Source organism: Hyla sarda, chromosome 2 (assembly GCF_029499605.1).
Source record: "Hyla sarda isolate aHylSar1 chromosome 2, aHylSar1.hap1, whole genome shotgun sequence".
NCBI lineage: Eukaryota > Metazoa > Chordata > Amphibia > Anura > Hylidae > Hyla > Hyla sarda.
In genome coordinates, this window is record NC_079190.1 from 365,603,137 (window position 1) to 365,629,746 (window position 26,610).

The 26,610-nt window shown below is 43.2% G+C and overlaps 1 protein-coding gene and 1 long non-coding RNA gene across 8 annotated transcripts in view; one reads left to right on the plus strand and one right to left on the minus strand.

Annotated features, from left to right (window-relative positions):
• Positions 1–26,610, minus strand: part of SYCP1 (synaptonemal complex protein 1) — a 955,469-nt gene that overhangs the window by 732,371 nt on the left and 196,488 nt on the right. For 6 of the 7 annotated variants that reach the window (XM_056558359.1, XM_056558362.1, XM_056558358.1 and 3 more), the window contains 3 exons: positions 25,710–25,783; positions 24,405–24,494; positions 1,826–1,934 (listed from right to left, as the gene is read on the minus strand). In XM_056558359.1, coding sequence (XP_056414334.1) covers positions 1,826–1,934; positions 24,405–24,494; positions 25,710–25,783 — 273 coding nt within the window. The remainder of the gene's footprint in view (positions 1–1,825; positions 1,935–24,404; positions 24,495–25,709; positions 25,784–26,610) is intronic. The other variant, XM_056558361.1, reaches the window with a different exon arrangement.
• Positions 15,643–26,610, plus strand: part of LOC130356608 (uncharacterized) — a 132,000-nt gene continuing 121,032 nt past the window's right edge. Inside the window, exon 1 of the long non-coding RNA XR_008888936.1 lies at positions 15,643–15,833. This is a non-coding gene — a long non-coding RNA (uncharacterized LOC130356608). The remainder of the gene's footprint in view (positions 15,834–26,610) is intronic.

A 26,610-nucleotide genomic window follows, 5' to 3' on the forward strand; every position in this document is an offset into this window, starting at 1 on the left:
AAACAGGGTGCCTCCAGCTGTTGCTAAACTCCCAGCATGCCTGGAAAGTGGCTGTCCGGAAATGCTGGGAGTTGTTGTTTTTCAACAGCTGGAGGCTCCATTTTGGAAACACCGCTGTACAATATATTTTTCATTTTTATTGGGGGGGGACAGTAGTAGAGTGAATATGTAGTGGTTTACCCTTTATTATGTGTTAATGTAGTGTAGTGTTTTTAGGGTACATTCGCACTGGCAGGTTACGGTGAGTTTCCCGCTAGGAGTTTGTGCTGCGGAGAAACATTTGCCGCAGCTCAAACTTCAAGAAACTCACTGTAAACTCGCCAGTATGAATGTACCCTGTACATTCACATGGGGGGGGCAAACCTCCAGCTGTTTCAAAACTACAACTCCCAGCATGTACTGACAGACCGTGCATGCTGGGAGTTGTACTTTTGCAACAGCTGGAGGCACACTGGTTGGAAAACCTTCAGTTAGGTTCTGTTACCTAACTCAGTATTTTCCAACCAGTGTGCCTCCAGCTGTTGCAAAACTACAACACCCAGCATGTACTGATCACCGAAGAGCATGCTGGCAGATTTAGTTATGCAACAGCTGGAGTTACGCAACTACAATTCCCAGCATGCTGAGACAGCTGTTTGCTGTCTGGGCATGCTGGGATTTGCAGTTTTGCAACATCTGGAGAGCTACAGTTTAACACCACTGCACAGTGATCTCCAAACTGTGGCCCTCCAGATGTTGCACAACTACAAATCCCAGTATGCCCAGACAGCAAACAGCTGTGTGGGCATGCTAGGAGTTGTAGTTTTGCAAGATCTGGAGGGCCACAGTTTGGAGATCCCTGTGCAGTGGTCTCAAACTGTAGCCCTCCAGCTGTTGCAAAACTACAAGTCCCAGCATGCCCAAACAACTGTCTGAGCATGCTGGGAGTTGTAGTTTTGCAACATCTGGAGATCTACAGTTAAGAGACCACTGCATAGTTGTCTCAGACTGTAGCCCTCCAAATGTTGCTAGGCAACTTACCGGCTTCCGTAGGATTCAGGGAGCCGCATTGTCGTCCTCTGCTGCCGCTGATCTCCGTCCCCGGTCGTCACTCCGCTGCCACCAATGGGTAAGTGGACTTCGTCGCCGGTTCCCTTCGGTTTCACCGTTCTGCCCGGCCTATTGTGGGTGGGCAGAACGGGGAAAACGAAAGTTAAGCCCCCCGCACCCGATCTGCTATTGGTCGTTGCGTCTATACGACCAATAGCAGGGATAGGAGGGGTGGCACCGCTGCCACCTCACTCCTATCCCTTCAGGGGGATCATGGGTGTCTTGGGCAACCCAGATCCCCCTTATTTTCCAGGTCACCATAGAACCGTATGACCCGGAATTGCGCAAATCGCAAGTGTGAATTCCCTTGCGATTTGCGCCGATCGCCGACATGGGGGGGGGTCTGATGGGCATTTGCACGGGATGCCTGCTGAATGATTTCAGCAGGCATCCCGGTCCGATCCCCGCCCGGCACGTGGCGAGGAGAGGAATTGCCCATGACGTAACTGTACGTCATGGGTCCTTAAGACGTGTCATGACGTAACGTTACGTCATGGGTCCTGTAGGGGTTAAACCTGGCTACTCGTTGTTATATTGCCCTGTATCTAGTATTACTTACTTCTGGCTTTGTCTCTTTAACAAAGGCCATGCAACATTATATAAATCTGTCACAAAATACTTAAAATAAACTTGCCATACAAAATAGGATGACAATTACAAATTACAGGTAAATATTGACACATGCAGACCTCTGTTGTTATGATAATAAAAATTGATAGTAAGCAGATAGTGCTACCTGAAACTTCATTTAGCTCCTGGATTCTATTAGTTGATTCATTCAGTTGAATGTTCAAATTCAATATTTTGTTTTCGTTGTCTTCTCTGTCCCGTGTCAGTTCCAGTATCTAAAACAAACAAAGCATTTTAACAAATAATTATTAAAATGATAAATGATGACCCTGTCCATGGACATTTATCTAATGTGTATGAGCAGATAAACTTGATCATTTATCTAATGGTGACACATATGAAAAGTACCTTAAACCTATCTACAGTGGTCCCTCAACATACGATGGTAATCCGTTCCAAATGAACCATCATTTGTTGAAACCATCGTATGTTGAGGGATCCGTGCAATGTAAAGTATAATAAGTTGTACTCACCTGTCCCCGCCGCTCCAGGCCGTCACCACTGCCCTGGATGTTGCCCTCCATCTCTGTCGCCGCGTCCCTGTGGTGTCCCCGCCGCTCTGGAACGTCTCTGCCGGGATCGTCGTTCTCACGTCGCCACCATCACGTCACTACTCACGCCGCTCCTATTGGATGACGGGACGGCGTGCGTGGCGACGTGATGACGACGATGGAGAGCGCTGACGATGCAGGGGATTGTGAAGAGGACGCTCCGGAGCCCCGAGGACAGGTAGGAGACCATCACCGGAGCACACGGGGCACCGTAAACGGCTATCCGGCGGCAGCTGAAGCAGTCAGCACTGCCGGATAGCCGTTTATGCGATGGCCCCGACATACAAAAGCATCGTATGTTGATGCTTCCTTCAACATGCGATGGCCTCTGGGAGGCCATCGCATGTTGAAATTATCGTATGTCAGGGCCATCGTAGGTCGGGAGGTCACTGTATTATAAAGACGAGATGTATGAAAACCCTATGGGCCTATTCAGACGACAAACTTTTATAGGTGAACATTCTGTACGCGGAAGGCGCTGACTCAATCAGATGGCGCTGGGAAAAAGAGGGTATGCATTATGTCCATTGATGGCAATCCATGACCGTGCGGAATAAATCTGTTAATTACAGGGTGGGCCATTTATATGGATACACCTTAAAGGGGTATTCCAGGAAAAAACTTTTTTTTTTATATCAACTGGCTCCAGAAAGTTAAACAGATTTGTAAATTACTTCTATTAAAAAATCTTAATCCTTTCAATAATTATCAGCTGCTGAAGTTGATGTTTTCTGTCTGGCAACAGTGCTCTCTGCTGACATCTCTGCTTGTCTCGTGAACTGCACAGAGTAGAAGAGGTTTGCTATGGGGATTTGCATCTAAACTGGGTGGTTACCGAGACACGTGTCTTCGGAGAGCACTTAGACAGAAAAGAACAACTCATCTTCACCAGCTCATAAGTACTGAAAGGATTAAGATTTTTTAATAGAAGTAATTTACAAATCTGTTTAACTTTCTGGAGCCAGTAGATATATATATATATATTAAAAAAAATAGTTTTTCCTGGATAACCCTTTAATAAAATGGGAATGGTTGGTGACATTAACTTCCTTTTGTGGCACATTAGTATATGTGAGGGGGGAAACTTTTCCAGATGGGTGGTGACCATGGGGGCTATTTTGAAGTCGGCCATTTTGAATCCAACTTTTGTTATTTCAATAGGAAGAGGGTCATGTGACACATCAGACTCATTGGGAATTTCACAAGAAAAACAATGATGTGCTTGGTTTTAACGTAACATTATTCTTTCTTGAATTATTTACAAGTTTCTCTTTGTTTACAGCCATTGACATGTCGTCGAGGTTTACACGTGAGGAGCGGATAGAAATTGTGTTGATGTCTGGTGAACGAAGTAACCGGGTCATTGCAGCAGATTTCAATGCAAGACACCCTACGAGACCACCCATCTCCCATGCTACAGTTAGAAAACTGCTTGCTAAGTTTCGTGAAATTGGTTCAGTGTTGGATTTGCTCCACCCCGTGTGACGTCACGCTCCGCCCCAGCATCATGTCACGCCCCCTCCCATAGGCTTGCATTGAGGGGGCGGAGTGTGACGTCACACGGGGCGGAGCCTTGGCGTCACAACGCTCTGGCCCCATGATCTACGGTAATCACGCGAACACGCTCCGGGGACTGATTTCACGGGGTGCGGCGTACAAGATCACAGGGGTCCCCAGCGGCGGGACACCCGCAATCAGGCATCTTATCCCCTATCCTTTGGATAGGGGATAAGATGTCTAAGCGCCGGAGTACCCCTTTAAGGGCCGTTCTCGACGGGGCTCAACGGCAGTGTGAAGAAGGCCTAACTTATAATATTGATTCTGAGATGTAATGTTAGTAATTTGGTCGATACATTCTGCAATTGTGTGTGAAATAATTAAGTAAAACATTTGAAAAGTTAGCATTTTTCTGAATTTCAGATTCTTTACCTTTAAGATAGATAATCATGCCACATAAATTAGTTATTAATTTCACATTTACAATATGTCTACTTTATGTTAATTTATGTTGGCATCATTTTGTCAATGTTCTGTAACTTTTTTAGGACGTTATGTGGCTTAGAAGTTTGGCAGCAGTTTTCAAAAGTTTAGAGAACATGTAAAAATCTGATATTTTTAGGCTATGTTCACACGTCTGGAATTTCTGCACGGAAAATCTCCATGCGTACATTACGGCACTAATATGCCGGCACTAAGACTGCACAGGAAAGTACCAGCTCATAGACGACTATGCATTCCGTGCAGAGTCTGCAGAAAGAATGAACAGGTTCATTTATTCTGTGCACACGGAAAACAGAATTTCTGTGCCAGAAACATCTGGCATGAAAATTCTGCTGCATGCAAAGCGCAGCAGAATCCCTATGAATTTAATGGGGCTGCTACTGCTCGGAATCTCCGATGGAATGCCAATGCAGAATTCCGCACGGAAAATTTGGGACATGTAAACATGGCCTTATTTACCAGTTCAGTTCTGAAGTGGATTTGAGTGGCCTGTACAATAGAAACTCAATAAATCACTCCATTATAAAAACTACACCCCTCAACGTAACCAAAATTACATTTGGTAAGTTTATTGACTTTTTTTGTATTTTAAAAAATTTCAATTTTTCTCGCAGATATGCCATTTTGCTCCATTTTTTTCTGCAACATAGTGGGTGCTGACAGAGAAATGCTACTCAATATTTTTTCACCTAGTTCGGACATATTTAGAAATATCCCATATGTGGCCCTTGTGCGCTTCATAACTCACACACAGGCCTAAGACATGAAAGAGTACAGTGTGGATTTTTTTTTTTTAAAGCAACATTTTTATTAACATTTTAAAAAATACACAATCATATAAGGATACAAACAGGTGCGATGCAATAGGATGGCCATGAGGCAGAAAAGGAGGAGGAGAACCGGAGCCTTTATGGCCCCTAACAAGCAACACAAGTAGAAATGGCAACAATATATGAAAATCACAGGTAAGTGTCAAAGATGGGCCCTCACAAGTGTGGAGGGGGAAGGGGGTAAGGAGGAAAGGCATTGCACAAGGAAAGGTGGGGAGGGGGAAAAAAAGGGTGAAAAGAAGAAAGGAAAGGGCAGGATAAACTCATTAAGAGAGTGCTTAACCCCTTAAGGACCTAGGGCATATGGATACGCCCTGGCTTTCTGGTACTTAAGGACCTAGGACATATCCATACGCCCGTGGGAATTTCGGTCCCTGCCGCGCGCCGGGCTGATATCGTTCAGCAGGCAACCCGTGCAAATGCCGAGGAAATCCCGTGCAAATGCATCCCGTGTCGGCGATCGCGGCAGATCGTTAGTGAATTCACACTAACGATCTGCCGGGATTCGGGTCACGTGTGACCCGATGACCTGGAGATACAAGGTGATCGGGGGTGTACAATACACCCCCTATCACCCACTGTATCTATGGGGAGGTGGCGATTTCGTCACCCCCCCAGGAGCGCTGCTATTGGCTGGATCGTCCAGCCAATAGCAGCTGGCAGGGGAGGGGTTAACTGCATCTTCTTGCAGCTCTGCCCGTTAACTGAGTTCAGTCAGCAGGCAAAGCGATCAGAGCCCCCTCGGGGAAGAAGATCTGCAGGGACATAGCTGGGAAAGAATACACTCCAGGGCAAGGTAGGAGTGAGTGTAAAAAAAAAAAAAAAAATCCCCCCCCTGACCCCCTAATAGGTCCCCAAGGGTCCACCATAAATTTTTCAGTGTGACCCGGGCCCTATTAGGGGTTCAGGGCGCTGCATTTGCCCCCCCATTTTTTTTCTCCCTTATATAACGGCGTATGATTTCGAATCACACACCGTTATATCTAATAGTTACACCAAGCACTCACTACATACATCCCCGCCCCACATCCGGATTGACACGGCTGGGTTCACTGAATTTGACTTTTTCAGTTATTTTTTCAGTGGCAGCCTGGTCAATCTAATGGTGGAGCAGACGAATCTTTATGCCAGGCAGTTCATCGCCCACCATCCTGATTCTTTTTTGGCCATGTCCAATGAATGGTACGCCGTCAGTGCAGCCGAAAGGACATTTTGGGGACTTGCACATGGGCCTGGTCAAAAAGCCAAGTGTCAGGCAGTACTGGAGCGGGGACGTCCTATACCAGACCCCGCTGTACAGTATGGTCATGGCACAGAAGCGGTTCGAGGCCATTCGGAAATGCCTTCATTATGCAGATAATGAGGCATGTCCACCCCAAAGTGATCCCACCTATGACCAGCTTTACAAAGTGAGGCCGGTAATCGATCACTTTGGGGCCAAATTTTTGGAGGCCTACGTACCGCTTAGGAAGCTCTCTGTAGATCAGTCTCTTATCAGTTTTAATGGGAGACTCATATTCCGCCAGTATATTCCCTCGAAGCGGGTGCGGTATGGCGCGAAGCTTTATAAACTTTGTGAGAGTACCTCCGGGTACACTTACAAGTTTAGGGTGTATGAGGGACGAGATTCCAGTATTGAACCCCCAGATTGTTCTCCCACTCTGGGTGTTAGCGGGAAAATCGTTTGGGACCTTATGTACCCATTGCTGGATAAGGGTTACCACGTGTACGTGGACAACTTTTATACCAGCATCCCTCTCTTCACATCCCTTGCCGCCAGATCCACGTCCGCTTGTGGGACCGTGCGGAAGAATCAGAGAGCCCTCCCTCTAAATTTTCTGCAGACACCTATGCCCAAGGGCGAGTCCTGTGCCCTTGCCCATGAAAACCTGTTGCTGGTCAGGTATGAGGATAAGAGGGATGTCCTTATGCTTACCACAATTCATGGCAACGGCAGCTCACCTGTCCCTGTGCGAGGTACCACAACAACGGTCCTCAATTCGATTGTATTCTGGACTACAATCTGTTTATGGGGGGAGTTGATCTTTCTGATCAAATCCTGAAGCCATATAACGCCATGCGGAAAACACGTGTATGGTACAAGAAAGTTGCGGTCTACTTGGTACAGGTTGCCATGTACAACTCTTTTGTACTGTACCAGAACGCTGGCAGCACAGGGACATTCCTCCAGTTCCAAGAGGAAGTCCTAAAGACCCTGATCTTTGCTGACCGGGAAAGAGCAGGCCGGAGTTCAGAAGGAACTGAAGTAATAGGTGCCAGGATCGTCCCAGGCCAACACTTTCCAGGTGAGATCCCCCACACTGGAAAGAAGGGACGAACCCAGAAAAAATGCAGAGTGTGTCACAGGAGGGGGATACGGAAGGATACCACCTATCAATGTGACACTTGCCCCGATCATCCGGGCCTCTGCATTAAAAACTGCTTCAGGGAGCATCACACTTCCATGTGGTACTAAATTTTCCCTTTTCATTTTAATTTTCCATAATTTGACCCCAATGTACCAAGTCCAGAGTACATTCCAAATTTTAACCACATAAAACCACTAAATTGGCCCCAAAAAATTTTCAGCAAAAAAATAAAACATAAAAAACTGATAAGACCTCTGGGGGTATTTAAAAAAAAAAAAAAAAAAAAAAAACGGGTCATGGGTCACTGAGTCACTATCATCAGGGACTTTTTATGTTGCCTCAAATGTGCAGCGCTCTCTCTCCACCTGAGCGGGGTGCGCATTTGAGGCAACAGGTTAGGGACAGCCACACACATCACATTCCCAGAACGATGATTCAGAGCATAGGGTTTGGGGTGGGCATATTCTTTAGTTTTGGCTATGCTCTGGGTCATCATTCTGGGAACATAACCTGTTTTATAATTGTATGTCCCACTGTACCCCATTTTAGTAACTTACCCCATGTAACGTTTATTAATTACCCCATGTAATGCCCCTTGAGGGGGGGTCCCACTGCTCTGGCTCCACAGGCAGCAATTTCGAAGCTCAAGGCCCCTGACTGCACTCCTGTTCTTCTGTGACCGGTCCAGATATGAGGTATGTCCTTATTCCAAAGAAATGTATTTACAAATTGAATTTTTTTTTTGCTGTTCTGGCACTAAATGCGACATGCCCCCCCATTTCAGCAAAATTTGTAAATGTGACTCCTTCTCTTCTGAGCATTGTAGTGCGCCCGCAGTGCACTTGACGTCCACACATGGGGTATTACCATACTCAGAAGAGATGGGGTTACACATTTTGGGGGGCATTTTCTCCTATTACCCCTTCTAAAAATCTAAAATTTGGGGAAAAAATTGCATTTTAGTAAAAAAAATTAAAATAATTTACACATCTAAAGTAGTCAAACACCTGTGGGGTGGTAAGGCTCACTGGACCCCTTGTTACGTTCCTTGAGGGGTGTAGTTTCCAAAATAGTATGCCATGTGTTTTCTTTTTACTGTTCTGGCACCATAGGGGCTTCCTAAATGCGACATGCCCTAGAAAAACCATTTCAGCAAAATGTGCTTTCCAAAAGCCAAATGTGACTCCTTCTCTTCTGAGCATTGTAGTGCACCCGCAGTGCACTTGACGTCCACACATGGGGTATCACCATACTCAGAAGAGATGGGGTTACAAATTTTGGGGGGCATTTTCTCCTATTACCCCTTGTAAAAATGTAAAATTTGGGGGGAAACCAGCATTTTAGTGAAAAAAAAAAATGTATTAACACATCCAACTTTGACATAAAGTCGTGAAACACCTGTGGGGTGTGAAGGCTCACTGTACCCCTTGTTACATTCCTTGAGTGGTGTAGTTTCCAAAATAGTATGCCATGTGTTTTTTTTTTTCTTTTTGCTGTTCTGGCACCATAGGGGCTTCTTAAATGTGAAATGCCCCCCAAAAACCATTTCAGAAAAACTCACTCTTCAAAATCACATTGTCGCTCCTTCCCTTCTGAGCCCTCTACTGCGCCCGCCAAACACTTGACATACACATATGAGGTATTTCCTTACTCGAGAGAAATTGGGTTACACATTTTAGGAAGATTTCTCTCCTTTTACGCCTTGTAAAAATTCAAAAACTGGGTTTCCAAGAACAAGCGAATGTAAAAAAATGAAGATTTTGAATCTTCTCCTTCACTTTGCTGCTATTCCTGTGAAACACCTAAAGGGTTAACACACTTACTGAATGTCATTTTGGATACTTTGAGGGGTTCAGTTTTTATAATTGGGTCATTTGTGGGATATTTCTAATATGAAGGCCCAAAACTGAACTGGTCCCTGAAAAATTGCGATTTTGAAAATTTTGTGAAAAATTGGAAAATTGCTGCTGAACTTTGAAGCACTCTGATGTCTTCCAAAAGTAAAATATGTCAACTTTATGATGTAAACATAAAGTAGACATATTGTGTATGTGGATCAATGTATAATTTATTTGGAATGTCTATTTTCCTTATACGCAGAGAGCTTCAAAGTAAACAAAAAAAATGCAAAATTTTCAAAAGTATCGACAAAATGTTACCACTAACATAAAGTAGAATATGTCACGAAAAAACAATCTCTGAATCAGAATGAAAGGTAAAAGCATCCCAGAGTTATTAATGCTTGAAGTGACAGTGGTGAGATGTTCAAAAAGTGTCCGGGTCCTTAAGGTATATTTGGGCTGGGTCCTTAAGGGTTAAATGGGGTATTCCAGGAATTTATTTTATTTGACTATGCTACAGGGGCTGAAAAATTGCGATTTTGAAAATTTTGTGAAAAATTGGAAAATTGCTGCTGAACTTTGAAGCACTCTGATGTCTTCCAAAAGTAAAATATGTCAACTTTCATAAAATAGTGTCTGTACCTGTGTGTGACGGTTCTCGCCCAATTCTTCTGTGATTTTCACCTCAATATTTATTTTTAACAGCATACAAAATGACTGTTGTCTCTGATGACAGGGAGCCTGTCTGCTTCAATGGGTGGAGGGATCGCTTGGTGGGAGAGAGATCAATCTGCAACTAATGCAACAGCTATAGGCACCCTGATTGAAAACCACAGGTCTTTCGAATGGATGCAGCTCATTTATGTTTCAATGGGTGGGGTGGCTGATGTGTGGGAGGGAGGAAAATGGAATTCTCGGATTTGTAGGCAAAGATGAAAACTCAAACAGGAAATACCAGTTCACAAAAAGCTAGCCGCAGTTTTATCGTAAGCTCACAACATAGCCATTTAACCCCAAGACAAGCACGGATCCTTCCTAAGCATGCCCATTACTGTCTGGCAGGTACGCACTAAAATCACCTTATGGTGAATAACCCCTTTAACTCGCGGGACATGTCTAGTCACCGATCCGACGAAACCAGAGCAGATCAGAAGAGAAAAGGGGCAGAGGGGGAAAGACATGTATGCGACAGGGAGATAGCCACGGAAATGAGGTCTACGGGACCGGGGTCGGTAGGTGAAGGTCTCTAAACTCGGACAAAGAGGCAAATTCCGTCCCCAGGTACCAGAGTGCAAAGGGTTTGGCCATGTTTCCATATGAGTCCGCCATAAGTTCCTAAATCCTATGGAGATGAGCCACTTCCTGAAGCCAAGACGAAAAGGAGGGTGGGAGGGTGAACACACAAAGTCTAGGAATAACCGTTCTTGCGTCTAGCAAGAGAAAGCGGAGTAGAGATTTGAAAACAGTCTGGATTTGTGTCTTGCTTTTATTTAGTATATTTTATAAGCATTATATCAAGATACAGAGGCCTTGGGGTCCCAAAATATTTTTGCGAGACAAATTGATGTTTTCATTGGTACCATTTTGGAAAACATGTGACTGATCACTTTTTATTCCATTTTTTATAAGGCGGTACGAATAAAAAAAACTGTTCTGGCATTGTTTTTTATACATTTTTTTACATATTTTCCATGCAGTGTAAAATGACGTTATCTTTATTTTGTGATTCTATACAATTATGACAATACCTAATGTATATACTTTTTTTTAATTGTTTATCACATTTCCTTACTCGAGAGAAATTGGGTTACACATTTTAGGAATATTTCTCTCCTTTTACGCTTTGTAAAAATTCAAAAACTGGGTTTCCAAGAACATGCGTCACAAAAGTGTCACCATATTCTGAGAGTTTTTTTTTTTTTTTTTTTGCCAAAGGAGCTGTGTGAGGGATTGATTTTCAAAGGTACTATTTTTGGGTACATCTGACAATGTGAATAACTTTTTATTACATTTTTTTTTACGGCAGAATTACCAAAAAGTAGTAATTTTGTCAAGTTTATTACTATTTTTTTTAAGGTGTTCACTGTTTGGTATAAATGATATGGTAATTTTATTCTGCCGTTCTGTAAGATTATAGCGATACCTCATTTATGTACTTTATTTTATGGTTTATTATATTTACATTATAAAAACTACGTGATTTTAAATTTTTATACAGGCAAACTTTTCCTGGGTACCATTTTGGGGAACATATTTTTGATCCCTTTTTATTTCAGTTTTGTAGAGGCTGCATTAACATAAAGCATTACATTTGTCAAGTTTTTTATTCATTTTTTTTACAGCGCTCATCGGATGGGTTGAATAATGGAACAGTTTTATTGCTTGGGCTGTTTTGGACGCAGCGATACTAAATATGTGTATATCGTTTTTATTTTTTTGGGTGGGGGGGATTCATAATGGGAAAAAGGAGGACTGTGTTTATTTTTTATTTGCCATATTTATCGACCTACCGTATTTTTCGTCCTATAGGACGCACCGGCGTATAAGACACACCAAATTTATAGGTGCAAAATCTAAAAAAAATAAAGATTTTGAATCCAATAGTTGTCTTCAACCTGCGGACCTCCAGATGTTGCAAAACTACAACTCCCAGCATGTCCGGACAGCCGTTGGCTGTCCGGGCATGCTGGGAGTTGTAGTTTTGCAACATCTGGAGGTCCGCAGGTTGAAGACCACTGCATAAGAGGTAATACTCACGTGTCCCCGCCACTCCGGACCCGTCACCGCTGCCCTGGATGTCGCTCCATCGCTGACGCCGTGTCCCCGTCACTCTGGAACGTCCCTGCTGCCGGCCGGGTATCCTCGCTCTCCATCGCCGCCATCACGTGGTTACGCACGCCGACGCACGTACGCGACGTCGTGATGACGAGGAAGGAGAGCGCCGGCCATACAGGGGATCCCCGAACGGAGAAGACACCGAGGAGGCAGGTAAGGTCCCTCCCGGTGTCCTGTAAGCACTAACCCGGCTATTCAGTCAGGCTGTTCGGGACCGCAGCTTTGATCGCCACGTCTGAAGGGTTAATACAGGGCATCACCGCGATCGGTGATGTCCTGTATTAGACGCGGGTCTCGGCCGTTGATGGCCGCAGGGACCGCCGCGATAGGGGTGTATTCGCCATATAAGACAGGGAAGAAAAAGTGCTTCTTATACGGCGAAAAATACGGTATAGCACATTTTTTAAGCTAAAATTTTTTGCTTAAAGTCTATCTGCGTGTTATACGCCAATAAACTCTTTCTGGCCCTGCAAAAGCCACCGCAGTGGTTTAATGATTTAAAGTGGCCGTTTTAAATCATGTAACTGCAGCGGCTTCTGAAGGGCCAGAGTCCCGCCGCCGCTGCCTGATTCCCTACCATTCCCTGGCTTTCATATTTACCTATCCTGGGTCACGCTCCTGCAGGCTCAGATACCGGTGGTGTCAGTGTACGCTGACAAGTAACATCCTCAACGCACAGAGACAATGTAGGATGCCGCAGGAGCCTGCAGAAGCACGCCACTGGACAGGTAAATATGAAAGCGGGGGAAGGGGAGGCAATCGGGCGGCAGCAGCAGGACTCTGGACCCGCAGAATCCGCTGAAGTTACAGCAGTGGCTTTTGCAGGGCCAGAATTTATCGGGGTATAGATGCACCTACATGCACTCTCCTTTTAGCAAGGATATTTGGGTAAAAAAAACTTTTTACCCAAATTTCCTTGGAAAAATGAGGGTGCATGTTACAGGCTGTTGCGTGGTATACCACGATAAATAGATTACGTTTTAGTATCAAGACATTCCTGAGTCTTCTGGTGGTTCTGGGGTATTGCGCTTGTTCGTTTTTAGCAATAGATCCCTTTTACCTTTGTGTAGGGGACTCTGGGGTATTGTTTATTCCTTTGTCTACCTGCGGTTATCTGCAGGATTGAGCTTATTCCAGCTTTGTTCTTGGAATCTATTCTGACTAATTTGTTTCCTAGCCTTGTGTCCAGTGTGTACAGTGTCTTATATTCAAATCCTGTTTGGTGGATCTGATCTTTGTCCTTTGTACTTGTACCTGTTTGTGAACAGTGTCCTATGTTCCTGATCAGTTTGCCTGTTTATATTCTGCCCTGTTAGTATTTGTATCCTGTTTGGTATATCTGGTTGTCTAGCAGTTTTCCGTTTCTGGCCTATGTTTTTACTCCTCTGCACTTTAGCACAGAAAGGGACTGAAAAAGGGGACATAATAAGCCCTATGTAGAATCTTCAGTAAGGTCTCAGTAACAAAGGACAAAGGAAGATCATCTTCCCATTGGGACATAAAAGGCAGCTTCTTGTCCTTATGGGGGAATTTAGATGGGCATATAAAATAGATAAAAATCCTGGGACAAGTGGAGAAAAATGTGCCTCAAAAAAGGTAGTAAAAAACGGAGCGTTAGGAACCAAGCTATAAAAAAAAGAAAAAACTTTGCCACATAATGTAATGAAATAAACATATTTGGTTTCGCTGCATGTGGAAAGGTTCAAACAGATAAAATATAATGTTATTAAAAACGTAACAAAAATACCAAATACAAGATTTTTGGTCACTTCATATACCAGATAAAAACTAATAATAAGTGATCAAAAACTCAAATCAAAACATAAATAGTACTGAGAAAAACTACAGATCACGGGGCAAAAAATTTGCCTGCATACATCCCCTAATACGGAAAAATATGGAATTGGGATACAAAGGTCTTATAAGACATTAGTTTCTTATTAACAATAAAGTCAGCAACCATTGTTAGGTGTTGGGTCACCCACCAGGAGAAAAAGGAAAAACAAAGACCAGGAGTAAAAAAAGGGTTACACAATAAAGGAAGAAGAGATGAGAAGAAAGCAGAAACGCACATGCCTCCAAAGAGATAAAGCATACAAGACAATGAAAGAAGGCACTAGATAGGTCCATACAATTACAAAGATACTCAATTTATATAGGTTTTGTTTTAATTTACTATTTAAAAAGTATAACTTTTTTATAACTTTTTATTAGTTTTTATCTGGTATATGAAGATATACCAGATATTTTTTAAATGTTTTTATTAACATTATATTTTATCAGTTTAAACCTTTCCACATGCAGCGATACCAAATATGTTTATTTTATTACATTATTTTATTTCAAAATGGGGAAAGGGGGGTGATTTTCCCTATTTTTTATTCCCCACAGGGCAGTGTTTTCCAAACAGTGTGTCTCCAAAGGCTGACCGGGCATGCTGGGAGTTGTAGTTTGCAAAAGCTGGAGACATACTTTCTGGTGGAAAAAACTGTCATGGGGACTATTGCAATCTTTTGATTGCAGACACTGATCAATGGTGTGCTACAGCACGGTGCTCCATTAGGGCAGGCTGTTGAGGCTGCCTGCATTATTGGATCGCCGATCAGTCGAGAAGGAGGTAAGTAGGGACCCTCAACCAGTCGGCTCAGCTGATTGATGGTGTTCGGCACTTGTATTTTAGACGCCGCTATCAACTTAATACTGAGCATCACCAAAGGAGTATGAAGCGAGCTCAGCTCCTGAGCTCGCTCCATAGAACTGCTGCACGGCTGCGCCATATAGATATATAAAATGTGTGTATGTATATACGGCGGCCAGTGCTAGGCACTGCTGGGAGAAGCAACATTGGGCCACACACTGGAGGGGCCAGGTCGTGCTGCATGGGATAGGGTGAAACAATAAGCTGTGCATAGCTCTGACAGAGCCGGTGTTACACTCGATTGTAGGCTCCCGTGCAGTGCGACCTGGCCCCTTCAGCGTGCGTACCATTTCTCCTCCCAGCAGTGCCTAGGTTATAACAAATTGCTTGTACAGGACAATCCACATATCACAAAACTTGCTGCAGGTGCTACTGAATCCATAGATGGCAATGCCATCCTGGTGCAATTCTGGCCAAAAAAAAACTGGCAGAATTTTGCTGTGGCGATTCCACAGTCTGAATAGAGAAGCAGAATTCCATTGAAAACTATGTGGCAAGCTGAGGTCCACTGGCGGGATGTCTGCAGTGTGGACAAGTCCTTAGGAAGAGCTTTCACAACCCATCACGATTTTTGGCTGTCAAGCTATAACACTTTTTATCAACAGTTTAAACTTTTAGCTTTAGACCTGTTAGCTATAGATCTGTTTAGATTGGTATCATGTTTGTTCAGCCTTTTGATTTTTTCTTTTTTGTATATCAGATATATGCCAGTACTGGCAATCCCTTTTAGAGGAGATAATGTCTCCCTATTTTCAGTTGGTGGATGCAACTGTCAATCCTCGTTAAGCATTTGTCCAGCACGGCATGCAGGTTCAGAAATACCAGGCCGTGTGCACAGAACTCTAGGCAGGATCATGCGGAAAGCCCACAAAACAGATTCATAACCCAAGAGCTCCACGGACCTTATGTTTTTGTCTATACCTTGCTGTCACCTGTACGATGTTTTACGATGTAAAGAGTGAAGAATAAAGTTTCTGGCTACTGGAAAGGTGAGTGCTGTACTACGATTTCTTTTATAAGCTAGACCTGCTAGCTGTACCAGCTTCTCAGGCTTTTGAAGAGAATATTTAGCATTACAAGTGACCTCTTTAAAAGGTAAGCAAAACAGAGCAAGGGTCATGTTGGCACAAAGTGCTTTCCTTAGAATGAATAGAAACAAACAGCACTCTTTAAGGAAATCTGTCACCAGTGTCACCTTCACTAACCTGTCAATACCGACAGATAGTGCAGGTGACACTGATGACAACGGTACTCACCTTGTCCCGTTCCGTGGTGGGGATCTCCGGTAATCTTGGCCGTTAGCTCCAGTTCCCAGCACCCAGCTTAAGGCATGGGCGGAGCTTAGTGAAGTCACCGCTGCTGTTCTCTAAGCTCCGCACGTGCCCCAAGTCGGGTGTCCGGAACTGGAGTTAACGGCCAAGATTACCGGAGAGCCCCACAACAGAACAGGACAAGGTGACTACCATTGTCATCAGTGTCACCTGCTGTATCTGTCGTTGCCTACAGGTTAGTGCAGGTGACACTGGTGACAGATTTCCTTTAAGAAGCTTACAAAATACAATGAGCAGGGTAATGCTTAAGATGAATATTTCTACTGTTCTATACTGGTGTGCCCCTGTGCTTAGTGTGCTAGTTGAGTTACAATTTTTCCATTAAAAAACTATTAAATGGGCTATCCAGAAGGAGAAACATAGAGCTGATTTCTTTTAAAAACAGCAGCAATATGTCTGTCCTCCTTCAGATTGTTTAGTTTTGCAGCTAAGTTCCTTTTAAAGTGAATGAAGCCAAGGTGAGAGTGGAACTGAGGACAGGTGTGGTGCTGTTTTTTTTTTTTTTTTAATTAGCTTTGTGTTTCTATTCCTGTATATTCCTTTAAAATATTCCTTGAGGCAGTGGGCAAAATGGAAAATGTATTCTTACCTAGTAGCCACGCTGCCCCACAGCTCCAATCTGGCTTTGTCTGTCCCGCCACCCCTAACCAGTCTCCTCTCTTTTTTCTGCTTCTGAGACAGACTCTTATTGCAGGCGGGCCTAACCACTCTGTCAATCACTAGATCAGCAGTATCCCATCTATTCTAGGAATTGGTTAGGCGGGAAGGTTCTGCAATGACAAGAGCTCATCTCAGAAGCAGGAAGAAGTGATTCGCTTAGTGCAGTGTTATGTGTCTGGCACCAAAAGCTGGAAAAAGAGGGGGGCCAGAGCAAGGGAGACCGGTTCCATCGACATAGGGAGAGCGGCGGAAGATAAATAAAAGTTTATTATTTTTATTCTGATAGCCCAGGGATATCAGATAAAATAAATGTACACAGGAGTTCTTCGTTAATCTGATAACAATATAGTGATAACAATATAGTTTGTGTTGTTATGGGCACAGCAACTTTTTATTATTATAATGTAAACAGTTAGTATTATTAAAATAGCATTTTTTAAATTACAATATTCTTTAACCCCTATAAAATAACTTAAAGATGCACTCCTTTGATTGCTTGCATATTTCAGGTTCTTTACATAAACAAACTTTTAAGCTTCTCACCCAAACAAATCAGTCTTTTGGTGCAATGTATCAGTGTGCAGTGTATCCAATATACCACAGATAAGCTGATCTGTTTCAGAGCAACTCCTCTCTGCTGCAACTACTCTCTGCTGGCAGTGTGCTCACATAGCATGGTGTGCTCACACCACAGAACTGAAGTGACTTTATATCCAGAAACTTCGGTCACTCCCAAAACCTGGACCCAAGTGCCAGTTTCAAGTCACAAAGGCAAATATTTTTTCACACAAATTGCATTTTTGGGTTTGTTCACACCACGGAATCTCCGTTCGTGGAGATTCTTTCTTGTGGCTGCCACCAAAATCTTTTGTTGGTAGGACCAATGTGGATCTGCGCCGTCACCATTGATGGCAATGCAGTCCGCACATAATTCCACTTAAAGATGTTCATTCTTTTGGCAGATCGATTTCAGCAGCAGAATTCTACGCAACTGAAATTCCATAGTGTGAATGGGTCTGCAGAAGGCCCCTTCACACTAATGTTAAGGTTCACACAGCGGAATTCCCAATTGCAATTCTGAGCATGGAAATTTCATAGTGTGAATATACCCTTCTGTTCCGGATGTTCTTTCCTATTACTTTTCTGAGAAAGGGCAGCCCCTACTCCAACCTTGGAGGCATCTGTTTGAACTAGAAACTTCTTTAAAAAATCAGGTGATATTAGCACTGGCTATCTACACAGTACCATTAATTCATTGACTGCCTTTTCTGACTCAGGGGACTATTGTGTCATCACTCACTTTTTCCTTTTGTAAAATCAGTCAAAGTAGCTGTGCTACTGGGAAAATCAGGCACAAAATGCCAGTAATACCCCACAGTGCCCAAAAAAGCTCTTACCTGTTATAGTTTTTTTAGTTTTTTGCGAGGGGACAAGGCCAGTTTTGTTTTACCGCTACTCATTTGACTTGAGGCTTAATCATCCCTCTCCCCACAAGTATTTAGCTTATTCCACCTCTATGGCACACTTTTCTGGGTTTACAGTAAGCCCAGCTTTTCTAAGTGTCTCTTTAGAAAAGATGAATGGCTCCTACAATCTACGCTAAAGATGACAATGTCATCTAAGCAGGCTGCTGCATTTATTGAGCTGAATCAGAATATGATCCATTGCCCTTTGAAATGTGGCAAGGGCTTCATTTAACCCAAAGGGCATCTGGACATACTGAAAATACCCATCTGGAGTATAAAAAAAAAGCAGTTTTTTCCTCGAGCCTTTTTTGCAATAGGTATTTGCCAATACCTTTTTGTGAGATCCAGAGTGGTTATGTAACTTGGTGAACCTAACCTTTCAATTAACTCATCCACCTTTAGCATAAGATAGGCATCCATTTTTGAAACTTCATTGCGTTTTAGAAAAGCATTGCAGAGGCGCCAGCTATCATTTGGTTGTGGGACTTATACAATTGGGCTGGACCATTCACTTTTGTATTTTTTAATTACTCCTAAAGCCAACATTCTGTGTTCCTCTTGTGAGACAATCTGTCTACAGGCTTCTGTAATTCTGTAATGTTTTACCTTCACTTTTACCTGAGGGTCAGTAAGAATCTCATGTTCAATAACATTTGCACAACCTTGCAAGTTAGAGAACATGTTATTATTCTGTTGCAAAAACTCCATAGAGAAGGTATCAGCATCTTTCTCCTTATTTTACTTTGGTTCAGGAACCGTAGAAGTGCAAACTAATGCAACCAGCAACTCCCTTTCCCCTCCAAGGTTTAACCTCTTAAGGACGCAGGGTGTACCCTGTAAGCCCTGTGCCCGGTGTTTAAAAGGGGGTCACGCCGTGACCCCGCATCACACAGATCGTTGTGCCGCACGCTATTAACCCTTCAGACGCGGCGATCAACTTTGATCGCCGCGTCGAAAATGAAAGTAAAAGCTTCACGGCAGCTCAGTTGGGCTGATCGGGACTATCGCGATAAAATCGCTATGTCGCGATCAGCTAGGACGCGAGCGGAGGCCCACTTACCTTGCTCCGTCGCGTCCAATCGGCGTTTGATTGCTCCAAGCCTGAGCTACAGGCTTGAGCAATCAACCCCTATTACGCTGATCCTTGCAAAGCTATGGCTTTGCAGGCATTAGGGTAAAAGATCAGTGTGTGCAGTGTTATAGCCCCCTATGTGAGCTATAACACTGCAAAAAAAAAAAAAGTTACCGTATTTATCGGCGTATAACACGCACTTTTTAGGCTAAAATTTTTAGCCTAAAGTCTGTGTGCGTGTTATACGCCGATACACCCCCAGGAAAGGCAGGGGGAGAGAGGCCGTCGCTGCCCGCTTCTCTCCCCCTGCCTTTCCTGGGGTCTAGAGCGCTGCTGTCGGCCCTTTTCACCCCCTGGTTATCGGCGCCGCTGCCCGTTCTGTCCCCCTGACTATCGGTGCCGGCGCCGATAGCCAGGGAGAGAGAAGCGGCGCCGACAGCCAGGGGGAGAGAAGGGGCAGCGGCACCCATTGCCGGCGCCGCTGCCCCGTTGCCTCCCCCCATCCCCGGTGGCATAATTACCTGAGTCCGGTCCGTGCTGCTCCGCTGCTCCAGGCCTCCGTCGTGCGTCCCCGGCATCATTGCTATGCGCTGAACGGCGCGGCGCATGACGTCAGAGCGCCGCGCCGTTCAGCGCATAGCAATGACGCCGGGGACGCACGACGGAGGCCTGGAGCAGCGGAGCAGCGCGGACCGGACTCAGGTAATTATGCCACCGGGGATGGGGGGAGGCAACGGGGCAGCGGCGCCGGCAATGGGTGCCGCTGCCCCTTCTCTCCCCCTGGCTGTCGGCGCCGCTTCTCTCTCCCTGGCTATCGGCACCGGCACCGATAGTCAGGGGGACAGAACGGGCAGCGGCGCCGATAACCAGGGGGTGAAAAGGGCCGACAGCAGGGCTCTAGACCCCAGGAAAGGCAGGGGGAGAGAAGCGGGCAGCGACGGCCTCTCTCCCCCTGCCTTTCCTGGGGGTGTATCGGGGTATACACGCGCACACACGCATACTCATTTTTTCATGGATATTTGGGTAAAAAACTTTTTTTACTCAAATATCCGTGGTAAAATGAGGGTGCGTGTTATAGGCCGGTGCGTGGTATACCCCGATAAATACGGTAATAAAGGTCATTTAACCCCTTCCCTAATAAAAGTTGGAATCACCCCCCTTTTCCCATAAAAAAAACTGTGTAAATAAAAATAAACATATGTGGTATCGTCGCGTGCGTAAATGTCTGAACTATAAAAATATATCATTAATTAAACGTCAATGGCGTACTCGCAAAAAAAATTCCAAAGTCCAAAGTAGTGTATTTTTATCACTTTTTATATCATAAAAAAATGAATTAAAAGCGATCAAAAAGTCTGATCAATGTAAAAATGGTACCAATAAAAACTTCACGGCATGGCACAAAAAATGAGCCCTCAGACCGGCCCTTACGTGGAAAAATAAAAAAAGTTATAGCGGTCAGAAGATGACAAATTTAAACATATACATTTTCCTGCAAGTAGTTATGATTTTTTTCAGAAGTACGACAAAATCAAACCTATATAAGTAAGGTATCATTTTAACCGTATGGGCCTACAGAATAAAGTTGTCATTTTTACCAAAAAATGGACTGCGTAGAAACGGAAGCCCCAAAAAGTTACAAAATGAAATTTTTTCTTCAATTTTGTCACACAATTGTTTTTCCGTTTCACCATGGAATTTTTGGTAAAATGACTAATGTCACTGCAAAGAAGAATTGGTGGAGCAAAAAATAAGCCATCATATGGAATTTTATGTGCAAAATTGAAAGCGTTATGATTTTTAGAAGGTGATGAGGAAAAAGTGAATATGCAAAAACGGAAAACGTTGAGTCCTTAAGGGGTTAAATCAAGTATAATGATATAACTGCACTGGTTCGCTTTTCACTGGCTGATGCACTTTGTAGTTTAACTCCCCAATCTTTTCCAGGATCAATTGTACACAATCCTTCACCTTGAAAATTCTTTCCTGCATTTGTGCAACATGATACTTTTGTATGAGGAAGCTTCCAACTAACAAGTCTCCTTAGCCACATAAAAACAAGCCACAAGGGTGTATACTGTACAACAATTTGAAAAGTGAAAACCCTGTAGAGGCCTGGGCAGGGGCAGACTAACACTCAGAGCCCCCGGACCAAATAGAGCAAGGACTCCATAAAAGACTCCTCCCCTGTCCTCGCCACTGTCACACCCCTAATCCACCCAAATCACTTATGCCCCACACCTACAAAGAAAATAAAACCATTATATATATGTATAAACATGTTAACATAGGTGAGATAGTTTTCCATGACCAATAAAACCGGTATACAAGGAGGAAATATATACCACCACACAATAACTGTATAATATCACCATACTATACTGAATAAAACCAAACACAGACCACTATTCCCCCGCACAGTGACCATATAGTGGTAAATACCAGCTGTACACAGGATCTGTATACCATATACGTGATTTTATACCATACAGGACCATATAAAATGTAGATACCAGCTGTATATAGGATCTGTATAACATATAGGTGATTATATAAGGGACCATACAGAGGTAGATACTAACTTTACACAGGATCACTATGCCATACATATAAGTGGTTACAGTTATGTCTAGGGAACTCACAGACATCTTTTCTGATCAGCGTTGTCCTCTATCTTTTTCTTCTCTCTCAGGATCAGACTGTCATGTCGACTTCTTCCAGTTAAAAATCATCTCTTAACATACATTTTTCAAGTGCTCTCCCCATCTATAGGCCCTGAACTGTAATAATGCCCCCCTTGGTGTCCTGCACAGAAAAGAGCAGGTAGTTAGGTAGCCAGGTAGGTAGCTATCTAGGAAGTTAGGTGGCCATGTTGTAGGTAGGTATCTAATTAGGTATTTAGGTAGCCAGAAATGTAAGTATCCAGGTAGCTAGCAAGGCAGTTAGGTAGCAAGGTATGTAAGTAGGTCATTCTGTAATCAGATATGTAAGTAGGCAGTTAGCAGCCAGGTATGTAGGTAAGTAGCCAGATATGTAGGTATGTAGTTAGGTAGCCAGGTATGTATGCAGGTGGTTAGTCAGCAAGGTATGTAGGTAGGTAGCAAAGTATATAGTTAGGTAGCCAGGTATGTAGGTGGTTAGGTAGTTACGTAGCAAGATATGTAGGTAGCCAGGTATGTAGGTAGGTAGTAGGGCAGCCAGACATGTAGGCCAAGTATTAAGGTAGTTAGGTAGGTATAGCCCGTGACCCCCCCCCCCCCTTGAAGACTGGAAAAAAAAAAAGATATGCACCTGTCATTGTCTTCAGACGTCGTCAGACGTCCTATAATATTACCTGTACCATCCCAATGGAGGATATACCCAATTAGATCAAGTGGATCTGGATTACTTCCAGGTAATCATTACCTTATAGATCATAGAAAGAATAACAAATTATATTGTTAAAATTTCATGGGGGGGTGCCATTAAAATGTATCCTTTATTGGTATGCGTTAAAATACACCAAAATATTATGTGCATGAATAATGCCGCCACCTAACATAATCAAAAGGTGTGTAGGATACCACAAAACAAATACCCAAGTTTTGTGGATTTACTAAATGCTTAGTATTACTTGCTCTTATGCCTGGGTGAAACCCAACGTGTTTCTGCCCCAATATAAGGGCATCCTCAGGAGTATTACCCAGAGAATATCAAATAGTTGTATTATAATAAATTGCAAAACATTGTGGCTAAATTCATATATGAGAGTGGCACCCGATACTTGTGCTCTCACTCTCTAGAGAAAACAGTAGAAATCCGAGCCCAAGGTACCAATAAAGAAAATATATACATAATCAATATATCTCTTATGGACCATGATCCCTTAGATGGTAAATATTTCTTCAGATCCCACACTCACTGGTTTTTGCACCTTGCTCCTGGTACCAAAGGAAAAACACACATAATGTGCTGCTTTTTACTTTGTCCAAGGTACCTGAAAGAAAACCAGCAAGGTGCCACTACTGGGCTACTTACGGTTCTGTTGTTCACAGAAGGTTCCGGTGTAGCGCACAACCTTCCGATGTAGCAGAATCTTCTGTGAACAGCAGAACCGTAAGTAGCCCAGTAGTGGCACCTTGCTGGCTTTCTTTCAGGTACCTTGGATAAAGTAAAAAGCAGCACATTATGTATGTTTTTCCTTAGGTACCAGGAGCAAGGTGCAAAAACCAGTGAGTGCGGGACCTGAAGAAATATTTACCATCTAAGGGATCATGGTCCATAAAAGATATATTGATTATGTATATATTTTCTTTATAGGTACCTTGGGCTCGGATTTCTACTGTTTTCTCTAGAGAGTGAGAGCACAAGTATCGGGTGCCCCTCTCATATATGAATTTAGCCACAATGTTTTGCAATTTATTATAATACAACTATTTGATATTCTCTGGGTAATACTCCTGAGGACGCCCTTATATTGGGGCAGAAACGCATTGGGTTTGACCCAGGCATAAGAGCAAGTAATACTAAGTATTTAGTAAATCCACAAAACTGTGGTATTTGTTTGGTGGTATCCTACACACCCTTTGATTATGTTAGGAAGAAGCGGCACTCCAGGGATTATAATCCAAGAATTAATTTATTCACCCATCAGAGATATGCAACGCTTCGATTCACAATCCGGATGGGTGAATAAATGAATAAATTAATTCTTGGATTATAATCCCTGGAGTGCCGCGTCTTCCTTGCATTCTTCAGTCATATGGGATCTTGAGTCGGACCCTTGGAGCCTGTGCACCCACTTCGGACTATAAATCCACTGTACCTTTGATTATGTTAGGTGGCGGCATTATTCATGCACATAATATTTTGGTGTATTTTAACGCATACCAATAAAGGATAAATTTTAATGGCACCCCCCATGAAATTTTAACAATATAATTTGTTATTCTTTCTATGATCTCTTCCATAGCCGGGAAGCAAATGCTTGGTGCAGGCATACTGTTATTGATGGACAATTATTATATAATCATTACCTTATATAATGATTACCTGGAAGTAATCCAGATCCACTTGATTTGATTCGGTATATCCTCCATTGGGATCGTACAGGTAATATTGTAGGACGTCTGAGGAGTCCACCTGAGATGACATCATAGGCAGTATTATAAATACCCCTAGCCACCATTTTGAGCCAGATCGCTGCCAATATATGCCTATATGTCAGGGCGAAACATGTAAGGGTTGGCATGTAGTGTATGTTTTAATCAGACACTTAGGCAGGTACTGATAATAGCGGTGAACTGCAGTACCGCGTTTATAATCACCAAGGATAATCCCTGCTAATAGGATGTACTTTCACTTGTCCTGCCTCAGTGCTAATTTTAACCTATATTACCTTTTCATTTGGGGTTTTAATAGATGTATTAATAAAAGTTACATTTTGTGTAGAGGAGGGCACTCGAAAACTGCAGAGTCTAACATGTTTGTCCTGCAAATGTTAAGAGATGGGCATGACTGTCCGATTCGGACAGAAGAAAAGCCTTTATTGTAATGAAGCAGAGATAAAGCTGCCATGTTATTTTTACCATATGGAAAAAAACAACAATGACAACATTTTTGTTCAATTCCCCCACCCCAGTTAATAAAAGTTAATCAACTGGTGCTATTAGAAATTAGAATTCATTCTAGCCCTTATATGAAGTGACAATGGGAAAACAAGAAAAATTGCTTGGTCATTAAGGCCTAAAATTTACTGGCTACTACTCTGTCAAGACAGCAATCAAGCCAGGAAGTAAGAAAGTGTCTAGGGGCAACCAGCACAAGACTTCAGGTGAAAAGTTCAACCTCATTGGTTCTTTCCATTTAAAAGAGGCTGTTGAATAGGCTGAAACTTGAATGCATTTTAATTAGTTAAGGGGGTACTTCAGAGAAAACAAAATGTTTTCACATCAACAGGTGCCAGAAAGTAATACAGATTTTTAAATAACTTTTATATTTAAAAATGTTGAGCCTTCCTGTACTTGCCTGGATGTCCTGGAGGGAGTTGTGTCATCTTTCCAGTCTGACCACAGTGCTCTCTGTTGCCACCTGTGCCTGTGTCAGGAACTGTCTGGAGCAGAAGTTTGCTATGGGGATTTGCTCATTCTCTGGAAAGATCCTAACATGAACAGAGGTGGCAGCAGAGAACACTATGGTCAGACTAGAAAGAACTAGACAACTTCCTCTGGAGCACACAGCAGCTGATAAATACTGGAAGGCTTAAGATTTTTAAATAGAAGTGACTTCTAGAGTACCCCTTTAAAGCTCTAGTAGATAGCAAGTCTACTAAAACATTTGTAAAGTAAATAAATATACCTGCTTTTTGCATCTGGCCCATTGAAGGTTGTGGTCCTTCTGCATTTCCTGTCTTTTTTCATTGTCTTGCTTTACTTAATGACACATGAAGAAAAAAAAAAAGTTAATCACAGCCAGCAGTTTTGTAAAAAATAATTCTTTAATTATATAATATAAGTATATAAGTAAATCATAAAAGCTTCTTCAATAATTAAATGTTAATGACATTAATAAATATGGACATAGTAGACGTAATAATGATTGCTTATCCTTTTGTCTGTATTCACACATTGTCTTTAACCTCTTAAGGACCCAGGACGTACAGGGACGTCCCCTCACCCATGGCTTTAACCCCTTAACGACGCATCACATTGCGTCGGTCCCAGCGCTCATCAACGGCCGGGACCCGCGGCTAATATCACACATCGCCGATCGCGGCAATGTGCGGTATTAACCCTTTAGAAGCGGCGGTCAAAGCTGACCGCCGCTTCTAAAGTGAAAGTGAAACTATCTCGGCTAGTCAGTCGGGCTGTTCGGGACCGCCTCTGTGAAATCGCGGCGTCCCGAACAGCTTACAGGACACCGGGAGGGCCCTTACCTGCCTCCTCGGTGTCCGATCGACTAAGGACTGCTCCGTGCCTGAGATCCAGGCAGGGGCAGTCAAGCGCCAATAACACTGATCGCAGGCGTGTTAATAGACGCCAGTGATCAGCATAGGAGATCAGTGTGTGCAGTGTTATAGGTCCCTATGGGACCTATAACACTGCAAAAAAAAAGCTACAAAAAAGTGTTAATAAAGGTCATTTAACCCCTTCCCTGATAAAAGTTTGAATCACCCCCCTTTTCCCATAAAAAAATAAAACAGTGTAAATAAAAAAAAAAATAAACATATGTGGTATTGCCGCATGCGCAAATGTCCGAA